The 23,203-nt window shown below is 42.2% G+C and overlaps 1 protein-coding gene across 1 annotated transcript in view; it reads left to right on the plus strand.

Moving 5' to 3' along the window:
- The window catches only part of eml6 (EMAP like 6), a 115,448-nt gene that overhangs the window by 40,920 nt on the left and 51,325 nt on the right, over window positions 1–23,203 (plus strand). The window contains exons 4-11 of the mRNA XM_088934406.1: window positions 3,569–3,667; window positions 5,256–5,324; window positions 7,461–7,646; window positions 9,646–9,781; window positions 12,616–12,817; window positions 15,050–15,187; window positions 20,649–20,905; window positions 21,737–21,949. Coding sequence (XP_088790532.1) covers window positions 3,569–3,667; window positions 5,256–5,324; window positions 7,461–7,646; window positions 9,646–9,781; window positions 12,616–12,817; window positions 15,050–15,187; window positions 20,649–20,905; window positions 21,737–21,949 — 1,300 coding nt within the window. The remainder of the gene's footprint in view (window positions 1–3,568; window positions 3,668–5,255; window positions 5,325–7,460; window positions 7,647–9,645; window positions 9,782–12,615; window positions 12,818–15,049; window positions 15,188–20,648; window positions 20,906–21,736; window positions 21,950–23,203) is intronic.

The raw sequence follows: 23,203 nt of genomic DNA on the forward strand, positions 1-23,203 counted from the left end.
AGTGATGGCTGTATGAGGGTATAAGAGACTCTACAAACTGCAGGGTGTCATCATGTTCCCCTGGCTTCCAGTTGCTCATCGATCCAGGACTGTCATTGTGGCTATTCCCAAGGGACCCTAGGAAATCAGCACTGGTAATCAGAAAATCAACACTCATAATTTGTTTCGTGCACAAGTGTTTCTTACTCTCACTTCTCTCAGCCCACCTGTCCTGTTTTCTGTTATTTTATTATTTTATTATTTTTATTATCGCGAGGATAATGTAGTGGACTGAGATGATTGAAACGACAATCATCAAGAAGTCCCAGCTCAAGAAGCAGAACATACTGCATAACAATAAAACATGAAGATAAAATGCCAGCAATATGTACAGGATGGAGACTGTTTTGCTTTCATTTACAGAGAATATTAAAGTGGGCCTTACTGAATATTATGCAGTGAAAAGGATTTAATAATAAAGTTCTGTGCATTGCCATCTTTAGACAGCTTTCTGAAATATAACAGCCAAAGCAAAAGGGTATGTCTTCCATTCTCACCTAGACACGAAATTGAGAAGCCATTTTTAATAGGCAGAGAGTGTGACAGCGGCTCGTTTTTCTTTAGCTTTGCTTGCAATGTGATGGTGCCGACAATGCCACATGGTAATTCACAGGAAATGATTTATGAATGAGTTCCATGGCTGTTGCTTGGGAGAAAGCGTCATTGTTTTTGAATACTGCTGGCAGATCCATTTGTGCCACCAGCCTTAAACGTGCCTTTGCTGCTTTCTAGGCTATCGTGTGGGTGGGGGGTGCCCAAATCACTTGGGCAGAGCTTAGGCAGACTGAATGAGTTCTGGTGCTAACAAATACAATGTCACCTCCTAGACAGCAGCCCGTGAAGAATGTGTCTCACAGCACACTATGTAATTGATGGGATGGTCACAGCCATCTCTCTAATGCACCTGCAGCACTGACTGCTATTACTGGAATATATTCCAGATTGTAATAGCACTGTCCTGTCAATTCTGCTTCTAATGGAAAAACAGATTAGAGAATTCTGGTAAAAAAGATGGAATATATCTGGTTGATTGTAAAATGATTGTTGTTTTCTGACATGTTTGAATGGAAATATATTCCTGCACCTTGGATTAAATGAGTGGATTTTCTTATGTGCTGCACCTGATAAAGTTCTCCTATAAGATTCTTCAGATGATGAAAAAACACTGTACTATTTTGGGTAAAATGGAGCCATAATTTGAATGACTCAGAACCCTGCATTGATTGAAGCTCTAAGGAGTCGGGCTCCATCACAACAAAATGTTCAGGGCCTATCCAAGCAAATTGCATCAGTGAAAAACAAACACCAGTCAAAAGAATTTCACCATTCCCCTAGCTCTTATTAATAAACAAGTTGCAATCCACAAGAGTGGATTTGCTAGATCAGAAAAAAAAACATAGTTCTGCAGTTGTCAATAATATCTTTCTTGCACATCTATTCAGATGTGGGTCAAACTAGTTGTTTTTTAAAACTCTGATTCAGATTACCAGGTGAACTTTGGTAAGGTGGGCTTTATATTGTATTGAGTTTCTTGTCTGTTTAATAAAGAAACCTTATGTATCCTGCAAATTCCACTTGCAAATCCCTTTGAATGATCTACATGCAGAATATTTGTGGAAGGCATGTCAAGTGAGAGAACTGTCCAGGTAAAGTCTTCATGCTTAAAGGGGAACTGCAGTCCCAATGTCTCGGTTATTAAATCTCGTTAACAAATTAAGCAAAAAATCTTGAATTTTGTGAAAGTACTGTAAGTCGCTGTGTTGATGCAACTCAAATGCAAGTTCCCCCGAATTGCGACGTGAAGCAGCCCTTCCTGCTCATTAGTCTCCGCAATGACTGATGTACTGCGATGTATGAGCAAATAAATACAGGTTGTGCAGCAGCCTTTTCACTGCAGAAATGTTCCAATGTGGTCTGCATGCAGAGTTAACGAGTTAGTAGTATTTGTCGGCAAAACCTTTTCAAAACCAAGAGCAGTGTTTCTGTTGGATTAAAAGAGATGTAGTCACAAGCCCGCTTGTTTACAATGTAATAGGGCCGCCACATGTCACCGGAAAGTTTGTTGCCTCATTCTGAAATGCAGAATATGGAGCTGCACATACCTGGAAATTTTGTGTATTTTGTAATGTTAATTGAATGTTTTACAGGTTACTGTGTACATTTTACTGTTATTGCAGTTTGAAATGCACGCATCAATGGTGATTCTTTCTAACCTGGAAAATATGAAAATAGCACTGCAGTTCCCCAGTAACACTTGCACCATACGTATCTGATGCCTTGACATGGTGTTTGGTCAAACTGTTGCTTTCTAAGCATCTAAAGTAACTGCTGACTTTGAGTTCTCTTAGAATTATAAAAAAAGTCAAGGTAGCCCTTTTTCTTCATTACTGTTGACTTGAGGTGCCCTCCTGGGGTAACAAGAAGAGACCACCTTTCTGTAAGTATAAGGAGTTGGAAATTCCCGTGGAGAACGTGTCCCATGTCTTTGAGATGGAAGGGCTGTACCTCTTTGACAAGAACTGCAGAACTTTTCCTGGGTGGGCAGCTTGCTGAGCTCAGTGGGGAGCTGTTTCAAGTTGTCTGCTTGACGTTCAACTTAAATCTACAACTTTTATCTCAATGGCCGAACTGCCCCACATTCTCACGTACCAGCATGGATTTAAATACAGCGCATTACAGTGAAGCTATATGCTCAGACTGAAACCCTTCTTTCTGACATGTTTAAAAAGATTGGGGAAAGCTCTAGTGAAGAGTTAAAAGCTTATAAAGCAATATTTTCTTTCAATGTTAAAAACTATAGGTGTTCACTGACTCTAAACGGGATTTAACCACTGAACGTTTATATTGAAAGGTTTTATTTAAATCACAATTAAAATCTGACAACTGAAAGACCACTTCTTAAAGCTATCTTTGTTTTGGAAATGGTGTTCATAATGTAGAGCTCTGTTATCATGATAAATGATTAGTATTATTGCTTCATAAGCTTGTAAGACTCCTATTGAATATATGCAATTTGTTTTTGGGATTATTACAGGCTTCATTATGAACCTCATTAGAAGCATTAGATAATTGTTCTTAAAAAAAGAAGGACATTTGTGTTAAAGAAATTTATTAAAGATTCCGTAAGAGGTTTAAATGGGTCTGAAAGTCAGCATTCTACAGCGCTGTTTGAATTGTGTATTGCAATGTAGCAGTTATCCAATGTGCAGTAAACACTAAATGAAAAAAAAGACACATTGTTTCACTTAATTCTTTAGAAAAAAGTATACACATTGACTCACCTAATGGTAATTGTATTCAGAGTAATAGCATCTTTTATGTCTTTTAGTTTTTACTGAAAGCTCAATTAGAATATTGGCCTTGCGTAAGCAATCTGATGCCTTTTACTGCCTCACTTTCTGCAGTGGTTTGTTTTCTTTAACAGTGTTCAAGTCGAGACTTATCGAATCTGTCTTTCTCTGTCAAGTTGTCATTATTTAACAGCTGCAAAAAATATTTTTTTTCTTTCCTCTTTTCCTCGTTTCCGAAGCGTTTAGCCTCGGTGGGGCTGGATGCCAAAAACACAGTGTGCGTCTGGGACTGGAAGAAAGGGAAAGTGCTGGCCACAGCAACCGGACACTCCGACAGGGTAGGGACGGGGCATCCTGTGTCCCTAGAATTTGTGCATGAGCATCAACAGGGCCGACTGAATGTGTTGAAAATGGAAAGTGGTGCTCTGGGCCTTTGGCCGTGTTACACCCCTGGAATCTTGCAGCTGGAGCAGCACTGAAATAGCTTGCCAATTCCACATAGATAACTCGCATTTATAATGCAGGGGACAAGTCACTGTTCCAAGAGTTTCTGTACAATTTCACAATTTTAGAGTTGCCCTGCCAGACAATTTTGTGGAGGAATGCATAGCTCAAGCTCAAGCTTTTGCCATAAAATTGTCATCACATCAGGAGGTATTTCTGTTCTAAATAAAATCCCTTGTATTTAAAGCTTTATGCGTATGTGTGCCCTATAGTGGACTGACTCTGTGTCCCCAGTGTAGGATTAGTAGCAGTAGCATTAACTGCAGTGGTGGAATGGCATTTGTGCAGAGTTTTGGATCACAAAGCCCTTTCTTTCACCGCTGAAGTGTAGCCTCCACCTAAGTGACACACAGCTGCTATTCTGCACCCTCAGTGAATGCCTTCACTCAGTGTGTTAGGGGGGAACTTCCAAGGGACCAGATAATGAATTCAGCCAGGATGCCATTGTTGACCATTCTAATCTTGCCAGCAGTGCCATGGAATCTTTAAAGACCGAGTTGTCAGGACCATGGCTTGACTTCTCATCCCTAGGATGGCACCGAAAGCACGTGTCCCCTGTCACCATACTTGGGCTTTGATGTGAAAATTCTGGTTCAGAAAGAAGAGTACCAACTACTAGTCAACCAACACCATTTATAGAAGCATCTCACTTCTCCCTTGTCTCCTATCCCAGTACTGACTATGCCAAGGCTTGCTTAGCATCTGAGGTCTGATGGTATCATGCTAGAAGCTGGTAAAGCTCCTTAATGTAGTCCAGTTGTGCATCCTATACTTCTGAGTTTACAACAACCGAGTGACTCTTGCCAGGAATAAGATACATTCTGCTCAGGGATGAACAGAAAACCTCATCAAACTGATGCTCAAGTGTCTAAAAGAATCCCATGAAGTCAGTGTCGGTAAATTCTGTCAAGTCAAATGTAAAAACAGTAAAAGACTTGCCTTTTCATTCCCACGGATCCTCTTTCAGTGCAGAAGCAGCACATAGGGTAATTAATTTGCACAGCACAGCTGAGTACAGCTTTGTGCATTTCACTGATGTGCCCCTCGGAGCCGAGGACCTCCAGTCAAATCGGAATGCACAAGAACATCAGTGGAGGAGAGGCAAAGGAGTGGTTCTGCCTCGATGTGTGCACATGCGTGGGCGCCTCCATTGAGCGCTCATTGGCTCATCTTGGCATCTGTCTCCCTCATAAACTGGGCCGATGATGGCTTAGGGGTTTCCTGCATCTGGCTGGCTTCCCCGTGACCAGTTGCTATGACTTGAAGCCTGGCCACTGCTCAGTCTCTGGGACTTGCAGGAAGGCTCACAGGGTCAGTGATTAAATAACAGGGGTTTAGTGCTGGACAAATACTTTTGGGTTTTTTTTAATTACATTTGTTGAAATACCTGCGGTGACTCTTAATTGCTTGGCACTGTTACAGATCTTTGATATTGCCTGGGATCCGTATCAACAGAACAGGCTTGTGAGCTGCGGGGTGAAGCACATCAAGGTGAGACTGTTTTTTAACATACAAAAAACAAACAAACTGCAGTTTCTTAAGACATGGGAGTGGAGTAGACAGCACAATTTGCAGTGTGTGCCTGTTACATTATTATGTCCTCTGAGCTTGAATTACCGTGGCTTTCCTACTGTAATACCTGAACATGTTGGATAAACATCTAAAGCTGCTCCTTAAATCAGAATGAAATAACATACGTATTGAGCAATACACTTGCTAAAGTGACTGAACAAAGGCAAATTACAATGCAGTGCTTCTTTTTTGATTGATTCCAACATTTGTTTATAAGAATCATTTCTTTATTGTTCATTCAAGTGGATTTATTCATTTGAAATCCAATTTGAATTCATTTGAAATCCAATTTTATGTCAGTTCCAGATACTGATCTTTCCCACACTGGGGAGCATAAATAAAAAACATGCAGCTGGACACCGTATCCACAGTACACACCTGAAATACAGTGGTCTGTTTTTCGATCATCCTTGGGGATCGCGTTGAAACAATGGGAAGCCCAACATTTTTTGTTTGATGGAAACACAAAATCAGTTCAGCTGAATTGTTTGTTAAAATATTTCAAGTCATGTCTGTAAAAGAGAGTAATGCAAGGATGAATAAAAACACAGTGGGTGGAAGGATTAATTTTAGCGCTTGCGTACACACCTTTAAAACATTTCTGAGCAGAGAAGGTACGGAGAGAATCATTAATTCAGTGCTAAGACAAAAGTGTCCTCCTGTAGTTAAATAAACTGGTCACTCCATTCTAAGTGCCAGTAATATTCAGTGCTTTATACTGTAGCTTTATAGCCAAGCTAAGATGTTTGTCTGAATTGAAAGGTGCTGGGTTTGCTGTTGAATGGACAGCTGTTCAAAGTTTCTACCCACTCAGCGCTATGCACTGCAAAGCACTTCAGTTAATGAATAAAATCCACACTGAATGGATTCAGTGGCCATCCATCATGTAAGTGTTCCTGCCCCACTTTCCAGACCTGTTTACATCTCAAAGAAGAAGAGTATCATGACTGAAGACATGTATGATCGGCATACCCCCCTTGTCTCCTTTACAGAGGTCCACTTGAGTTTGTCACATGTAGACACGCAGACATGATGTAGACCTTGTTTTACAAATACTTAATCCGATGGAGATATTGTGACTGATTAATTTATATATAAGGTCAGTTTAACAGAAAGGCATTGCACTTCTTTACAATCATGCTGTACACAGATGTATGCACAGTAGGATGTATATCGGTCTGTTGGTAGGAAATGAGATGGAAAGTTTCTTTCTGGAAGGACAGGATATCCACTTTGCTTTTCATGTAGTATCACCTATTTATGTTGTTCACCCACCATTCCAAGCCAGGGTGAACAGTGCTTTGCATCTTCTGGTACCAAAGCCGCCAGCACTGCAAAGGAACAGCAAAACTTCTCACACCAACGAGCTTGCAGAGCGATGTTTGGAAAACTGAATGCAATGAGCCAAATTGCTTTAGATGCTTATTTCAGAGGTGCAGTTGGAAGATGTCAAATTCAATTCATTCAAAAACAAGCAAGTTGCTCTGTCATTTGCCCCTGGGAAAGCTGTCTTTTACTGTCCAAAGCACACTGGGACCTCCTACATTGCTCTGCTTGCGCTGCAGATTCCAGTTTCCTGTTATTGATTATAATCACTTCATTTAATTGTCAGATAGATTAGCCGACGTACGCACAAACAGTGACATGGTAAAATCAATTAGCTCCAAACTGCAGATAAGCGAGACAAAAAATACACAGATGCACATTTGTTTCTTTTTATCTTTTTATGTTTTGCCCACTATCTCGCTCTTCCTCAGCAACACCTCCCACATAAATTCCCAAGGGATTTACAGGGAGATCTGAGAGATCCCCAAACGCCCATCCCATCTGTGAATCGAACCAAAGTCAGTTAGCTGTGGTAAGCCACGTTTCAAAAACAGACGGACAAAAGCTTCTCCTTAAAAATCCAATTTTTTGTTTTTAAGTAGTATAAATAATATACTCCTATTTACAGTGTATACATTCACATAATGTATTATACAGACAATTAATTTGAAGAGAACAAGGCAGAAAATTAACGACAGTGAAATATATATTCCCTTTTTTCCCCCCCAGTTTTGGGCCTTATGTGGAAATGCGTTAACACCAAAAAGGGGAATATTCGGCAAAACTGGGGACCTGCAGACCATCCTCTGCTTGGCCAGTGCGAAAGACGACGTTACGTATTCCGGGGCGCTGAATGGGGACATCTACGTGTGGAAGGGGCTCAACCTGGCTCGCACGGTACAGGGAGCACACGGGGTGAGTGAAACAGCACCCCCTCTTTCATCCTCTTTCCATTCAGCCAGCAGTCCTGTCGTACTGCAGCTCGCCACTGGCGGCCCACTGGAGCTCAGCAGGTGTGAGCCTGGTCAGTACCTGGATGGGAGACCTCCTGTGAAATCTAAGCTTACTGCTGGAAAAGGTGTTAGTGGGGCCAGTAGGGGGCGCTCACCCCGCGGACTGTGTGACTCCTAACGCGCCAGTGTAGTGACGGGGACACTATACTGTAAAAAGTCATTGTCCGTTGGACGACACGTTAAACCGAGGTCCTCACTCTCTGTGGTCAGTAAAAATCCCAAGGTGTTTCTTGAAAAGAGTAGGGGTGTTACCCCGGCATCCTGTCTGCATTTCTGCTTGTCCTTTACCAATCTTGGCCTCCTTATAATCCCCATCTCTGAACTGGCTTCATCACTCTGTTCTCCTCCCCACTGAGAGCTGGTGTGTGTGGGGAGTGGACTGTCGCATCACCCAGGTGGGGCTGCACACTGGTGGTGGTGGAGGGGATCCCCATTACCTGTAAAGCATTTTGAGTGGAGTGTCCAGAAAAGCGCTATAGAAGTGTTAGAAATTATTAATTATTATCCTTGATGCACTGGCTTGTGAAATGTTCATTGCAGGAAGTCCATTTAGTGCAGGTTCGCTGCAGGCAACAAGCTGCGCGAGCTGGCCATTGGCTCTTGTCTGACAGCACGTGCATGCAGAATTCTGTCTTTCAGCAGTCAAAGTCCTTTACTTCCTCGGTAAAGAGAAGCGTTTTGTCCTTGATCCTCCACACAAAAGCGTAGGATGGTGCGGTGCTTCCTCTCTCAAATGTGGACCCTGGAGACAGAAACGATCAGCTCTCAGACAGTCTGCGGGAGACTGAGTCACAGAACTAATTTGGGTTCCAAGCAAGGAGTAAACTGACAGTAATGAGATGCATTGCAAGTTATGGGCACTGTCATAAGGAAACTGTATGAAATAGCTTGGGCTTGAGTGATTCTTATCAGCTGCTATCTATCTACACATGTTCTTGTGCTTTCAGAAATTGGGAAAAGGAAGTAAAAATAAATCCTATGATTATGTGGCTTCTGTGGTCCTGAAACTAGGAACAAAATAAGAAAGTCTTGCTGGGCTCAGACTTTCTGATCTTAGAAAACTTAATTTAATTGTTTGATGTTTCTGATGATCTGACACACCCACATTGATGCCTTAGTTACAGTGAAAATAAAAGCTATCTGAACAACTTAATTGATTTGTAATTAACAATGTTTTACAGTAAAATGAATGTTTAATCTCACTGGTTCAAATTTAATATAGAAATAATATAAAAGCTTAACATAAGAATCAGATTTCTGAAAATGTATACACAGAATTGCAGATCACAGTTGGATCAGTGATGGTTTTCTGAGCAGTGAGCCTTCCGGCCTCTTCAGTTGACTTGAACTCTGTCCGTTCTCACAGAAATACAGTTGATCTTTTTCATTTCACTCACTTTTGTCACACGCTTTGAAGTCAGTGTTACTGCAGCTCTAGAGTGCTGCAGCAATAAAGTCATATATTTGTTTTAGCATGTTGCTACAGTACATCCAACAAGCCAGAAGGTTAATAAGGAATAGATGGCCCTTGAGTAAATTATTTTTTAGTAGAGAACAAACCAGTAGCAGAACTGGTGCATAAAACCAGTGGGTTAGAGAGGTCCTTATAATCTAGCCCGTCAAATGATAATAATATAGGTAATAATTGTGTGAATGCAGGATCCCAGTATTTCTCCAGTAAATACTGTGCTCCAGTAAGTCCAGTGAGTGTGCAAATCCAGTATGATATGGAGTGACGGTCTGAGCTTTAAGAACAGGTGTTTAAATATGTACTTTATGAGTTTTTGTCAGTCTGGTGTCTAGGCGGGCTTGTGCACGCTGAAAGCATCTCCTGTTCTTGACTTTTGCTTGATGAACGCGTTGGAGCTCAGGATCCCTCCCATGTGTCCATGTCCTTGCAGGCTGGGATCTTCAGCATGTACGCCTGTGAGGAAGGCTTCGCCACGGGTGGCCGGGACGGGTGCATCCGGCTCTGGGACATCGACTTCAAGCCCATCACCAAAATCGACCTCAGAGAGGCTGAGCAGGGATACAAAGGTAGGTAGAACGTGGGGGCGTGTCTGTGGTTTCCACGGCAGCTGCTGTTCCAGTGTTACCTTCAGCCTAAGGGTTTAAGGCAGAGGTTCCCAGCACTGTTCCCGGATGCCCACACGGCTGCTGGTTTTTATTCCAGCCAAGCTCTCAGTTACAAAACAGAAGTATCAATTGACTTAGCAATAGAAGCGACAGGAACTGTTTGTTTTCAGCTTTTAAATGTATTTGCTGTTACCTTTTAACAATTGCATCTCGTAAGTAAAACAAAAGCCCAATTGCAAATATTCCAATCAGGCCACCCGTTAGTTCAGTTAAGGCTTCGATTAGATCTTTAAGCTGGGCTGGAATGAAAACCAGGAGGGGTGTGGTCCTCTAGGACCGGGATTGGGAGACCCTGGTTTAAGGGTCACCCAGCAGCCATATCACCCTGCAGCTCACAACTAACAACCCCCTGAAGTGAGTGTGGTCAGTACCTGGATGGGAGACCTCCTTGGAAAAATTAAGGTTGTTGTTGAAATAGGTATTAGTGGGACCAGTAGGGGCCTGCAGTCTGCAGTCAATTTCCCATTGGCCTTTACCAGTCATGGCCTCCTAATAACCCTCATCTCTGAACTGGCTTCATCACTCTGCTCTCCTCCCCACTGAGAGCTGATGTGTGGGGAGCGTACTGGCACACTGTGGCTGCCGTCACATCATCCAGGTGTGGGGCTGCACACTGGTGGTGGAGTGGAGTGTCCAGAAAAGCGCTATATAATTGTAAGCAATAATTATGATAAGGCTTGTGGGAACCCTGGATTGTTGTGGTTTAATACTGTGTTAACATGTGAGAATATGTAGCATCAAGGGGCAAAACAGTTCATTCACAATAGCAAATAGAGTAAATTCTTAAATGAAGATGAAACTTTAAACCTCATTCTTAAAATGAGTGCCATGAAAGATTTCAGGCACTTTACTTCTTCAGTGTTGCATGGATTTAGCAGGGGGTTAAATGTTTTATTAATATGCTGCTCCAAGTCCAAACATTAAATCAGATCCCAAGAAACAGAAGTTTTTTAATTTCATGGAGAGTGATCCTATGCTGATCCCCATTGCCAGGTTCACAGTGGCATGGGCTGGGGGCAAGATTAAAAGAACTTGAAAATTTATTCATACATATCCACTCCTAAAAGATGACTTTTTGTTCACGTAATTGATATTAGATTGGAAAGATAAATAATTTATGTGCAAAGGCCATAGGCGTCTGCTTTTCCACGCACAAGGGGTTTTTCTGCAGGTGGCTCAGTTGGATTTTGATGTGTAATTAACTTACAAAGCAATTTGGCTTCTGTGCTTCAAGAGAAAAAATCATCCTCATTAAGCCTGCATCAGACTGGCGTCCTGAGCTGTCATTAGCTGACATCTGTGGAATGTTAAAGAAGACTGGGCACAGGGATGAAGCATTTTACATTAACAAAGTCCAGAAAGACACAGGGCAGGAATATCAGATGGGTTCAGGGGTCGTTAACAATGAATGTATCTTCTGCTCACTTTTGTTTTGTTTAAGATAGATGTAAATGTGGGTTTATATAAATGAACCAGCTATTAGAGTTATGAGCTTCAGGAGAACTCCAAGCATCGATGCGTGTCTTTAGATACGGGAGGACTGTGACAATTCATAGGCATAAGGAAATAAGAATAATTGCCGTGATCGCGTAAGGGTGGAATTTTATTTTTGGCTACCTTATTTCAATCACAAAGTGAAAAGAAATATTTTATATGGTATATACATGATATAAAAGCCATGAAAAAGCTGAATGCATAACTGCTTACAGTGACAACAGTACAAAGGTATCCAGTCTTTAATGGTCAGCTACTGTAGGTAGAAAAGATAAAGATAAATGGAAACTCCGACATATCCCACGTCTTGGGATTCTTCATGCTTGTTTACTTTTTCAGATTTTTTCACATTTCACATTAAGTACTGAAAAGGCAGTGCTGTGAGAATTCTCCAAGTCTTCAAAGCACACACCTGTCTTAAATATTTATGGTTGACCTTTCTGTGGAAGCAGATCTGCGGATATTCACCAGTCTGTCTTCACAAATTCTTAATAGGGTTGTTTTCCAGGCTAAAAATGAAATGAAATCCAATGCACAGATTCTATTTAAACATTACTTACCAAAGGGGAAAACTGACTAATTACCAAGTGATTTAGAAGTTTTCTTTTATTGTTCTTTTAGAAGGAGCTGCATTTCTGTCAGATGTCTATAAAAGTGTGCTTTACCACAAGGTGCTGAAGGAGCTTCTCCAGCAGTAAGACTTCTGCGTGTTTGTTGACAGAAAATTGGAAAGAAGGCACCTCTTTGTTCCTGTTTTCTTTTGTCAGATCTTTGCATCTCTTAGAAAATTCAACAAACGGAGGGGATTTATGCACATTTTTCAGTTTCACGCAGGTGTTTATTTTAACAGCCTGAGCATGAAGATTCCAATCTATGCAGTGCACTCTGAATTACTGTCAAAGTGCTGCAGCTTAGTGTGTTATTAAACATCATTATGTCTAGAGATGTATGATAAAACATGAGCAAAAATATGATATACAGTAGTTATACAAGTAAATGCTTACTACTTCTTCTACGTTTGTGCAATTCTCCAAATCATTTATAGTTCAGTTGGATAAATCTGATGTAATCAACTTGGGTCGAACTGCCTGCCATCTAATCTAAGATGTATGGACAACGTTTGGACAAAGATCTGTTCCTTTTGTTACTCGGCAACGTGTTCCTCTCCTGCAGCACCTGTGCCTGCGCACAGAGCTTTTGGAGCCTGACTCAGATCCTGTCTTTGTGTCCGTCTGTGTTAGGATTGTCCATACGGAGTGTGTGCTGGAAGGCAGACCGCATCCTGGCAGGGACACAGGACAGTGAGATTTTCGAGGTGATGGTGCGGGACCGGGACAAGCCACTGTTAATAATGCAGGGTCACTGTGAGGGAGAGCTCTGGGCCCTGGATGTCCATCCCAAGAAGCCTCTGGCGGTGACAGGCAGCGACGACCGATCAGTGAGGTCAGTGTTTTCCCATTCTATACCTAATGCTGTCTCACTCACATGTGTCACTGTCCTGTCAGTATGCTGTGACACTTCACTAATTGCCCTACTCTCAAATACTCCAGTATTAAGAAGCTTTTCTTCTTTTGAAGGCTAAAATCAGAGAAGTAAAAGGGTGATGTTTGTTTGATTAACTGTTAATAGTTTTATTTCCTGATTGGACATGTTAAAGAATTAGGTACAAGAGTGGATGATTAAGGCTTAATGCTTTCAGCTTGAGCCAGACTTTTGCCACTCTCGATAACTGCCTGACTGAACATTTTCTGGACACTTTAAAGCTACATTTGGGTCATTCAAACCTCAGAAAGGGCTTGAGCCAGATGCACAGGGGTTCTGGCTGAGTTGGTGATGTTCTTTTTTATTGCTTTTGTATGCATGTAATGGGCAGCTGTCAGATGATTTTTATATGTAAAGTGCATCATGATGTGTCTAAATGAAATTAAAATTACTGGTTAAATAAGAGCGAATGGAAGAACGCTGTTTCCCTCCAGGCAGAGAACTCCAAGAAATCAAGTCACAGAGTCCATTTTCTGTCATCTCATTTAATAACTGAAATATACTGACTAATTCAGTAACCTTCTAAAATACAAAATACAGAATATAAAGAATCCTGGTGTTGCGTTTTAATAGAATAATTTAAGATTTACAAGGTTGAAAAAAAAAGATGATGCTAGCATAAAAGGTGAAGTCCTAACCAGAACTCTGGGCCAGCTTTCATCCTGGTATCCATAGCTTTAAGTGGACAAGAGATCACATGACTCCCCCCTGGATATGGTTAGCTGCAGGGATAAGTGGGCCCCACTTATACAGCTGTGCAGCTGGGTGTATTGGAGAAACTCGGGTTAAGTGCTTTGTTCATGGATGCAACAGTGTCTGCAGAGGGGAATTTGAACCCGTAACGTGTCAGTCAAGTGACCAAACGCTTACCCAGTACACTACAGTTCCCCAATGTTAGCGTAAATTAAAGATATTTCTATCGCTTTTTCCTTGTTGGTGTCTATATAATCAACATTCAAGCCATGAAGTCTGAACGAAAAGTCCCTGGCAGGAATAAAACAAAAGATCGAGGCAATAGCATGAGAGCGATAACACTCTGGTGACGTATTGATCAGGGAAACCGGAGTGGCAGTTAATGAGCCTAGATGTCCAGCTAACCCTGTGAGCTGATTGAAGCCAGACTCAGAATACACAGCTAAGTCCTGTCTTCCCTGGCTCCAGAGTCCTCTGATGTCTGCTGACCACAACGATGCATTTACCTCTTCTTCGGCCAAGGGCGGGTGAGGGCAGATCTGACACACAGGCATTCAAAATTGTATTACATCAATTAAAGAGAGTTAGGTTTTGTTGCTCAGACAATGTAAGCATCTATGACCATGACAAGATTGAAAGAAAACCTCAATATTTTTTTTTCATTTCTAAATAAGCATATTTCCCCATCAGAAATGTGTCACTGTTGTAAATTTGTTCTGAAAGTGTACAAGCTAAGAAGAGCAGCTGAACATTAGAAATCTGAGTGTGCTATTCTTTGCCAACCACTGCAGTGGAGTCAACTCATTTGCGTCCTTGAACATGTCATTTTCAGAATGCTTTACAGATGTTTTCCAATCAAGATGAGTGACTTTGCTCTAATTGAGCCCATTTGACTGTGATGAGTGGGTGCAGGTATCAAGACAGAGTTGCCTGTAGAGTCTCTCTAATGGCAGTGTTCATTCCATAGCTTATGGCTATAAATTCCACCGTTGCCCAGCGACAAAAAAAAATCAGCACTGATTCAAAGTTTTATCTGAATTGAGTTTTTTTTTTCCTGTGCCATTGTTGGTTTCAGAATGGCCACGATCTGCCTGAACTAATTCTTTGGTAGCAAAGTAAAAGTATGTTTTCAAGTACCCGCATTAAATCTTCATTCAGAATTTCTTTCAGGAGAATTATGCAAATTATGCAAATGAAATATAGCTTGTTTTAAAATGTCTGCAAAATTTATGAAAGTGTAAAATGTACAAAAAATCTACACTGATTTTCATAGTATCTGATTGCTGTCTTTTTGAGCAGAGAGGTTGTGGTTTCACCTGGTCAGAAGCTGAGAGTATTTGGCCAGGAGCAGAGTGCTAGGATAGTGGCCATGTGAAGATGCTAACGGTGCCCTTTCTTCCTCCTCTTCCTCCTGCGTGTCCGCCGGCGCCCTGGGCACAGGTTGTGGAGCTTGGCTGATCACGCACTGATCGCGCGCTGCAACATGGAGGAGGCGGTGCGCAGCGTGGCCTTCAGCAGCGACGGCTCCCAGCTGGCCCTGGGGATGAAGGACGGCTCTTTCACTGTGCTGAGGGTCAGGTGAGAGCCGACAGCCACACTGCACACTGCACAGTCAGGAGAGAGCTGTCAGCCACACTGCACACTGCACAGTCAGGAGAGAGCTGTCAGCCACACTGCACACTGCACAGTCAGGAGAGAGCTGTCAGCCACACTGCACACTGCACAATCAGGAGAGAGCTGTCAGCCACACTACTCACTGCACAGTCAGGAGAGAGCTGTCAGCCACACTGCACACTGCACAGTCAGGAGAGAGCTATCAGCCACACTGCACACTGCACAGTCAGGAGAGAGCTGTCAGCCACACTGCACACTGCACAGTCAGGAGAGAGCTATCAGCCACACTGCACACTGCACAGTCAGGAGAGAGCTGTCAGCCACACTGCACACTGCACACTGCACAGTCAGGAGAGAGCTGTCAGCCACACTGCACACTGCACAGTCAGGAGAGAGCTGTCAGCCACACTACTCACTGCACACTGCACACTGCACAGTCAGGAGAGAGCTGTCAGCCACACTGCACACTGCACAGTCAGGAGAGAGCTGTCAGCCACACTGCACACTGCACACTGCACACTGCACACTGCACACTGCACAGTCAGGAGAGAGCTGTCAGCCACACTGCACACTGCACAGTCAGGAGAGAGCTGTCAGCCACACTGCACACTGCACAGTCAGGAGAGAGCTGTCAGCCACACTACTCACTGCACACTGCACACTGCACAGTCAGGTGAGAGCTGTCAGCCACACTGCACACTGCACAGTCAGGAGAGCCGTCAGCCACACTGCTCACTGTTCACTGCACAGTCAGGAGAGAGCCGTCAGCCACACTGCTCACTGTTCACTGCACAGTCAGGAAAGAGCTGTCACCCACACTGCACACTGCACAGTGAGTGCAGTCAGTCAGCCACAAAGTATCTTTGACAACAAGAAATAAGGAAGTCTGCATGCCAAGAGCCAATGAGATCCTGGCTCCTGATGCGGAAGTCATAAATCTGTTAGTAAAGGCAAACCAAATGTTTAGCAGCGCTCTAAAAACTCTATCTCATTAAATTTGTTACTCATGTACATCAGTTTTAGTTCATTGTGAAAATCGAAGCAATTGCAAATTGCCCTGGTACTTTTAAATCAATATCTTCTGAACTGTGCAATCCCTATGGATTTCTGTGAAGGAGAAGAAGTTTGGTTGCATTTGCACATTAATTCACTTAATGTCAAACAGGAAGCCAAATTTCTTATGGAGTTAAAGAATAATTATTGCAAGTCATGGGCTTTGTGATTTAAAAGTTGAGGCTGAAATAGAGACACGAGTCTTAATTGATTTCACCATTTGTGTGATCAGTTGATATAACAGTAGCCTATCTGCTATTTGGCTTAGTCTGTGTTTGATGGAGCCACTGTTGAAAATATGGCTTTAGGACTCCAGAAAATTTACTAGAACTCTCTCCCAGTATTAAATATGTGATCTTAAAAATAAACATGACAGTCTAATTTTGTGACAGCATGCTAAAAATATTGATAGGTTTTACAACTGACGCAGAAATGTTTTGTGCTTCATGAATCAGTGCTTTGCAAATTCAGGTGTTTTTTTGTGTGGTGCTGAAGGTTTGAAAGTGTGAGGGGGTCCATTCTTTCTGTGAGATGCATTGATGTAAACCACAGAGACTGTGGTGCCACAGAGGTTTAGTACAGGACTAATGACACTAGCCTGAAGAACAAATGAGTTTGATGCATTGCCTAGATTACGGTTAAACTGTCTAAAATGTAACGGTCATGAATTTTTCTTCCTGAAAAAGGCGCTACACAGCAATTATTTATTTTTGTCATCCTGAACAAAATTGCATGGACATAAGCCTGACAGAAAGACAAAATAAGGAAATGCGCCCAACTTTTGCTGTAAAAATTTTGTTATTGTTTTTAATAAACTCAGCCAACATACAGTATACACGTCTGTTTACTTAAGAGGCTGCCAAACCAAGGATAATACATTAATTCACTGTGGCAACTGGTCCCTCAATTAGAACAATTATTATCAGCAGTGTAAAAAACAGAGCTTTGGCAAGAGGTTGTTCTGTGCTGCATATCTGTTTCACGATATCTGAAGTGGTGAATGCTAAAGCCTGCGCTCATCTGTCTCATCCACCTTGCTTTCTCTTGGAGCTCAGAAAATAATTGCTAGCGGATGAAGAAAGAGAACGTCAGTAAACAAATCCCTTGGCAATACACTCAGAGGGTACATCTCAGTTGTAGCTCATTAGACAAGTATATAATTCTGTATTTAACTAGCAGTTTTTTTATCCGGGAGTTTTGATCCTCATCTCTGAAACTCTTTTCTGTAGCTACAGAACTTGGGGAAGGAGCTGCAGCTCTTTGATTCTTGGCGGTTTCCTTCTAATTAGAGTGAATTTCTTTTAGTACAGTGCGCCCGGGGGATGAGGTTATAATTGAAACTAACTGCAAAGAGCTCTTCCCTTAAAAATGTTCAGGGTCGCTTTCAAGCTTTTTCTGATTCCTCAATTGAAAAAAATTGCACTGCTTCTCTAGATAAATTGTCCCCTTTCTAAAACAGTGCAATGCATTTTGTTATCCATAACCACTAGCTGGTAATGTGTTTGCAAGCCCGTGTATTTTCATTCACACACCATTAATAAAGTGTGTGGGCACACTGTTGCCTTCAGAGTTGCCATTGCTGAGTGATATGGCGGTAAACCTTCACTCGTCTTTCAGGAATCACCATATGGTTCCAGTGCTGTGTGTCCCACACTAGAGTTCAAGGTTGTGTGGAATCCATTAGAAAGTCCAGATTGCACTGCAGTGGCAAAACAATATATTTGGCAGATGAAGAATAAAGTGGATTTCAACAGAGTTTTTGTGCTCCCTCTTAGGATTATGAATTAACTCCCGTTGTTTCCTGAATATTTGTTCTTTTCTGTTTCTTCACTGCCTACCCCTGCTCTTTCTTTTCACTCTGTTTTTTTCTCCTCTTTCTGTGGTAGGCCTTTGTCAGCTTGACCTTCTCAGAGGAGGCAAGATAGTTCTTGTAAACAGATAGGAATAAAGCCCTCACTGGAGTTTAAATCCATCAAGTTGTGTTTTCTTCCCGGGGTTACACAGGCACAGACATTCCTGTAGGTACTGGTGCTCTGTCTCTTGCAATAACCTACGAGAATGTTTTACCTAAGAACATCAGGTTATAGGCAAGAGGCAGTCATTCACCCCATCTGGCTCCCTTGTCTGCTGCTGACAAGTGATCCAAGGATCTCATCCAGCTGAAAAATGCTGGACAGCGTGAGCTTGAACACCCTGGAAGGGATAGGAAAAGGCACAAAAGGATCCTCTGGAATGAAATATATAAACATAATTAATTAAAAAATGCAAGCACCTTGTTAAAGGGGTTCTCTGGTGCTCTTCCCGATAATCAGGGAATCTGTATTCCTCCCATGCTCTTCTGACATCCTCTACCTTTATGCTTCTGTTTCTGATCTGTGGATGTTAAAGTTTGACTCTGGATTTCTGATGCTGATTTCTACAATTGCACAGGCATGGTTATTTATGACTTGTGTATTCATTCCTTCATTTATTCGTTCATTCATTCATGCAGTGGGTATTAATTTATATTTCCCCCCCTGTGCTGTTTTGTACCTCACTCCCCGCCATTCATTGGCAACATACCTTAGGCTGAAACCCCACTGGTTAGAGATTTCCAACTCAGAATCGGTAAAGAAAAAAATACTGCTTTGCATTGTGTCTCACTCTTACAGATTGTAAAGCTAGATTGCTTTCAGTTTTATACAGGCTTGTAATAGCTAGAACCTCAAATGGTACAGTGAACCTCACTTTTGTATTCCTGGAGGCAGATGAAATATTGCAGAGCTTGAATTGCAGCTCTATCATAGCTCTCTGTCAGAGGCTGTAAATGCCATGTAATGGATTTTTGAGGATGAAGGACTGAAAGTGGAAAGACATCACCCGTCTATCAGACTTGGGGAAGATTCATTTATTGCTTGTCCTTTTGGTTTAGAAAGTAATTTTCTGGATCTCAGCACATAATTCTTCACATTTTATAAGGTTAGCTGCGATTGGTAACAGCAGAGGGTGGTCAAAGGTTAGAGCTAACAGCTTGAATTGTGAAGGCCACATACACCCATGAGGCAAAAGAACATTTATAATAGTAGAGGCTTTTTGTTCTTATTTATGATATATTGAATGACAGGACAGTGTGCTATTTTTCCTTTTTAGTTTTTCATTAGCAGCAGTCTTCATTTTAACAGAGTATGTGGATGAACGTATATGTTCCCTGCAATCCTTCAGGTTTTACAGACTCTCACAGTTAGTACACATTGAAAAACATTAAAACATGGAGTATTTTAGATCTGTAACATATTTATAAGTTTAAAGTTTTTCATTGAATGAACTGAATGTTGGAAGAAGCCAAACACAAAGATTTTGAATTGTGAGCATGTGTGTGAAGAATGAAAACATCAAGTTAAATTTAACACTTAACTTATTCATACAGTTTCCATATCTCTGTTAATTGGAAGGGTGTTAAGGCAGCAGCTCTCTGATTGTGAGCCACTGTAGCCATAGTTCACAACTTTGGTCCTAGAATATTCAGCACAGTAAAAAGGAAAACAAATGGATTGAAATGAAAAAAAGCTGTGTTTTCTGGAAAGGAAGCAGCATGAAACAGAAACACTCGTTTTTTCTTTTAGGATAAAGATTTATTATATTAATCACATGAAAAAATACTTGCCATAGCTTGGAGATGTAAGAACATTTTATATCTGTGTAGTTAAAATATATGATCAAATCTAGCAGCTAGGAAAGACTTGATGTTTATTTTTTTTGTTTGCTTATTATATACCTGCTATCTGTCAAGTGCAGGGCTCCTGGAAGATGCACAGTCATGGTGCGAACAGTAACAGGGCGAAACACTAATCTCTGAAAGTTGGTGGTGAAGAGGCCTGAATTATATCTGAGTTGTTTAATAAAAAGTTTTCACAGCTGAGAGCCTGCTGCCTTAATCCAGTAATCTCAGTAGCCTTAGAAAGTGGGGAAATTACATCGGTCATTGACTTGCTTCATGATTATGCGTGAGACTAAATGAGCTGTAGGGTTTAGGACAAATGAGACATAGACTGCTCACTCCATGAAGGTCATTCAGCAGACTGACCTACTCCTCCTTTCTACATGGGTTTTGAGAGGATTGTTCACGAATGATAAATTCCTGAAATCCGTAAATCCTGTTGAGTTTGCTCGTTGGCGGCGGCTGTCCTTTTTCAGATCGAACATCAGGGTCTGTCATCGATTTGCTGATAAGTTTTAAAATTGCCAAATCAATGGAATCATAATTAACTAAGGTCAAATCAATCAACTAAGGGCTTCGTGGCGAGACGTAACAGTATTTTAGCACGGTGCGAAAACGGATCCGCCCCCGCCTGAAGAATAATGTGATCCGAACGGGCTTGGCTTGGCTCCGCAGGGACATGACGGAAGTGGTGCACATCAAGGACAGGAAGGAGGTGATCCACGAGATGAAGTTCTCGCCGGACGGCTGCTACCTGGCGGTGGGCTCCAACGACGGGCTGGCGGACATCTACGCGGTGGCGCAGCGCTACAAGAAAGTGGGGGAGTGCAGCAAGTCGTCGAGCTTCATCACCCACCTGGACTGGTCTGTGGACAGCAAGTTCCTGCAGACCAACAACGGGGCCGGGGAGAGACTGTTCTACAAGATGCCATGTGAGTGTCGGGATTCACCTCGTCAGACTGGGTGCTGCCCCTTTAAATCAAACACAAAAGCCTTCAATCAAAATCAAATAGGAAACCAACAAGGAGGAGGCTGACACATGCTGTGTTTCAGTTGATTTGCCCAAAACACATCTTAAGACTTACAGATATCTCTTATTTTGAGCTCACTGTAACCAGGGTGAGACATGCTGAACTTCAGGACTGCAGAAGCCGTTAGACTTCCTGAAATGACGGCAGGGAGACACAGCGCCGATCAAAACATTTTGGAACAGGGACTGCTTCCACATGAACTAACATCTAATGTTAAGACAAGCAAGCCTGTCATTTTGTTTGTCCTGCCTGTTGCAAACTCTGTAGCTGTCACCAGGGGAGACACTGTGGGTAGAGAAATGAGCTGTTGATGCAGAAATTGCTCTTAAGAAATAAGAAAATCCGTTTATATTTTATCTACGTAACAAGCATTACACACTCAAAACCATGATGGGGAGTTTAAAGTAAAAAAACATTTTCGATCTGTGTGTGAAAATAACCTTCCAGCCCTAAGCTGCTGACTCCTTGTTAGGTTTCATACTTTGGGAAATTCTGTTTTTAAAATTGGCCCTAATTTGCTTCTTTAACGGAAATGTGGTTTGTGGAGCAACCATCTGAATGCATGCTCTGTGGCACAGGCATGCTTCTGTGAACGATTTAGTCGTTAAGAGAATACGTGCTGTTGATGCTCTAGTAAACATCTACTGTATCAGCCCAGTGTCTCCAGAACAGCAGGAATCTATGCACAGAAGGGCTGTTGCTGACTGATTTTTATATTTATTAACATCACAGCTGGTAAACATTTAACGAATAAAGAAGAGATCAAAGGAATCCACTGGGCAACCTGGACGTGCGTGATTGGGCCTGAAGTCAGTGGGATCTGGCCGAAATACACTGACATCAATGACATTAACTCCGTGGACGCCAACTACAACAGTGGTGTGCTGGTCTCAGGGGATGACTTTGGGCTGGTCAAGCTCTTCCGATTCCCCTGCCTGAAAAAAGGTGAGAGTTGACAGAGCAGAAACCCTTCATACCATGCGGGGGTGTGAGAGTGGGAGGGGAGTCGTGCTTGAGGACTCTTCATTTCCTTTCCCAGTTTCTTCCCCCCTCTTCATGAGTGTGGTGTCATCACGGAGTGACCTGGAGAGGTTGAGAGTTGAAGGCAACAATCTTGGATTTTGTTTTTTTCTGCTACAGCAGGAATGACACAACTCACATTTTGAATTGTTTTCGAAGAGCTAAATAACAGAGGTCTGTTGATGTAAAAGCTGTTCTTTGTTAGTGGCCTGACCTCATCCTATAGAGTAAAAGGTCCTGTTGCTGAAGAGAAGTTCTAAACTGAAGTTTGGGAGGAATAACAACTAAGACAGTTCTCCCGTCTGTCTTAAATTATAATCGTTACTGGCTTTTGCTATAGATATCTTGCTCACACCTTTTCGTGCATTTTATTTTTGTGTTCATTCAATGTGTGATTAATTCAAAGTCCTTGGGTTCCTCCCTCTCAGCCCCTACTGCTCCTGATGCCATCTCCTTGGCTCCAGGTCTGTCCGGGGTCCTCTGGCTCAGTCAGCAGGTGTCCCACAGTTTTTAAAATCTTCCTTTTCTCCTGCCACTACCACCCGGTGTCCAAAACGGCCCCGGGTCCCTTCCTCTCCGCCCCTCGGCCTCTGCCTTTCCCGACGTCATCTCGGCCCCAGGTCTGTCCGGTGTTCTACCTCCAGCTCAGTCAGCTGAGTCCTGCAGCTTTCAGTGTCTGCCTCCTCCTTTGAACATTACGTTCGCATTTCTAAGCCTTCTCGAGTGGGAAGTGTGGGGAGGTGCATTTAATTGTAAAATGGAGAACAGGAGGCACTTCTTTACACAAAGGGTTGCAGGAGTATTGAACAACCTGCCCAGCCAATATGTTGAAGATGGTACTCTATCATGGTCTCTTTCACGAAAAACCTGGATCAATTAGGTTGTAGAAACTAATTGAGATAGATGGCACTAATGGTCACCTCTTGTTTGTAAACTTTCTTATGTAACACTAAAATAGTTTTGATTGCCATGATGATTTTTGGGTTCCAGAATTTTGAGCTCTGTATCACAACAAACCTGTTATTTTTGGTGTATTCAAGTTCCAGGAACTGAAGTTTTAAAGTACTGCAGAAAACTGGTTTTGAAATAGTCCTGGTCTTATAGAGAGCATGGCGGGGGGGGGGGTAGCATTGCCTAGTTGTTGTAAAATGGGTTTTAAAATTGTGTTTAAGATGTGAA

Source organism: Atractosteus spatula, chromosome 15 (genome assembly GCF_055471065.1).
Source record: "Atractosteus spatula isolate fAtrSpa1 chromosome 15, fAtrSpa1.hap1, whole genome shotgun sequence".
Taxonomy (NCBI): domain Eukaryota; kingdom Metazoa; phylum Chordata; class Actinopteri; order Semionotiformes; family Lepisosteidae; genus Atractosteus; species Atractosteus spatula.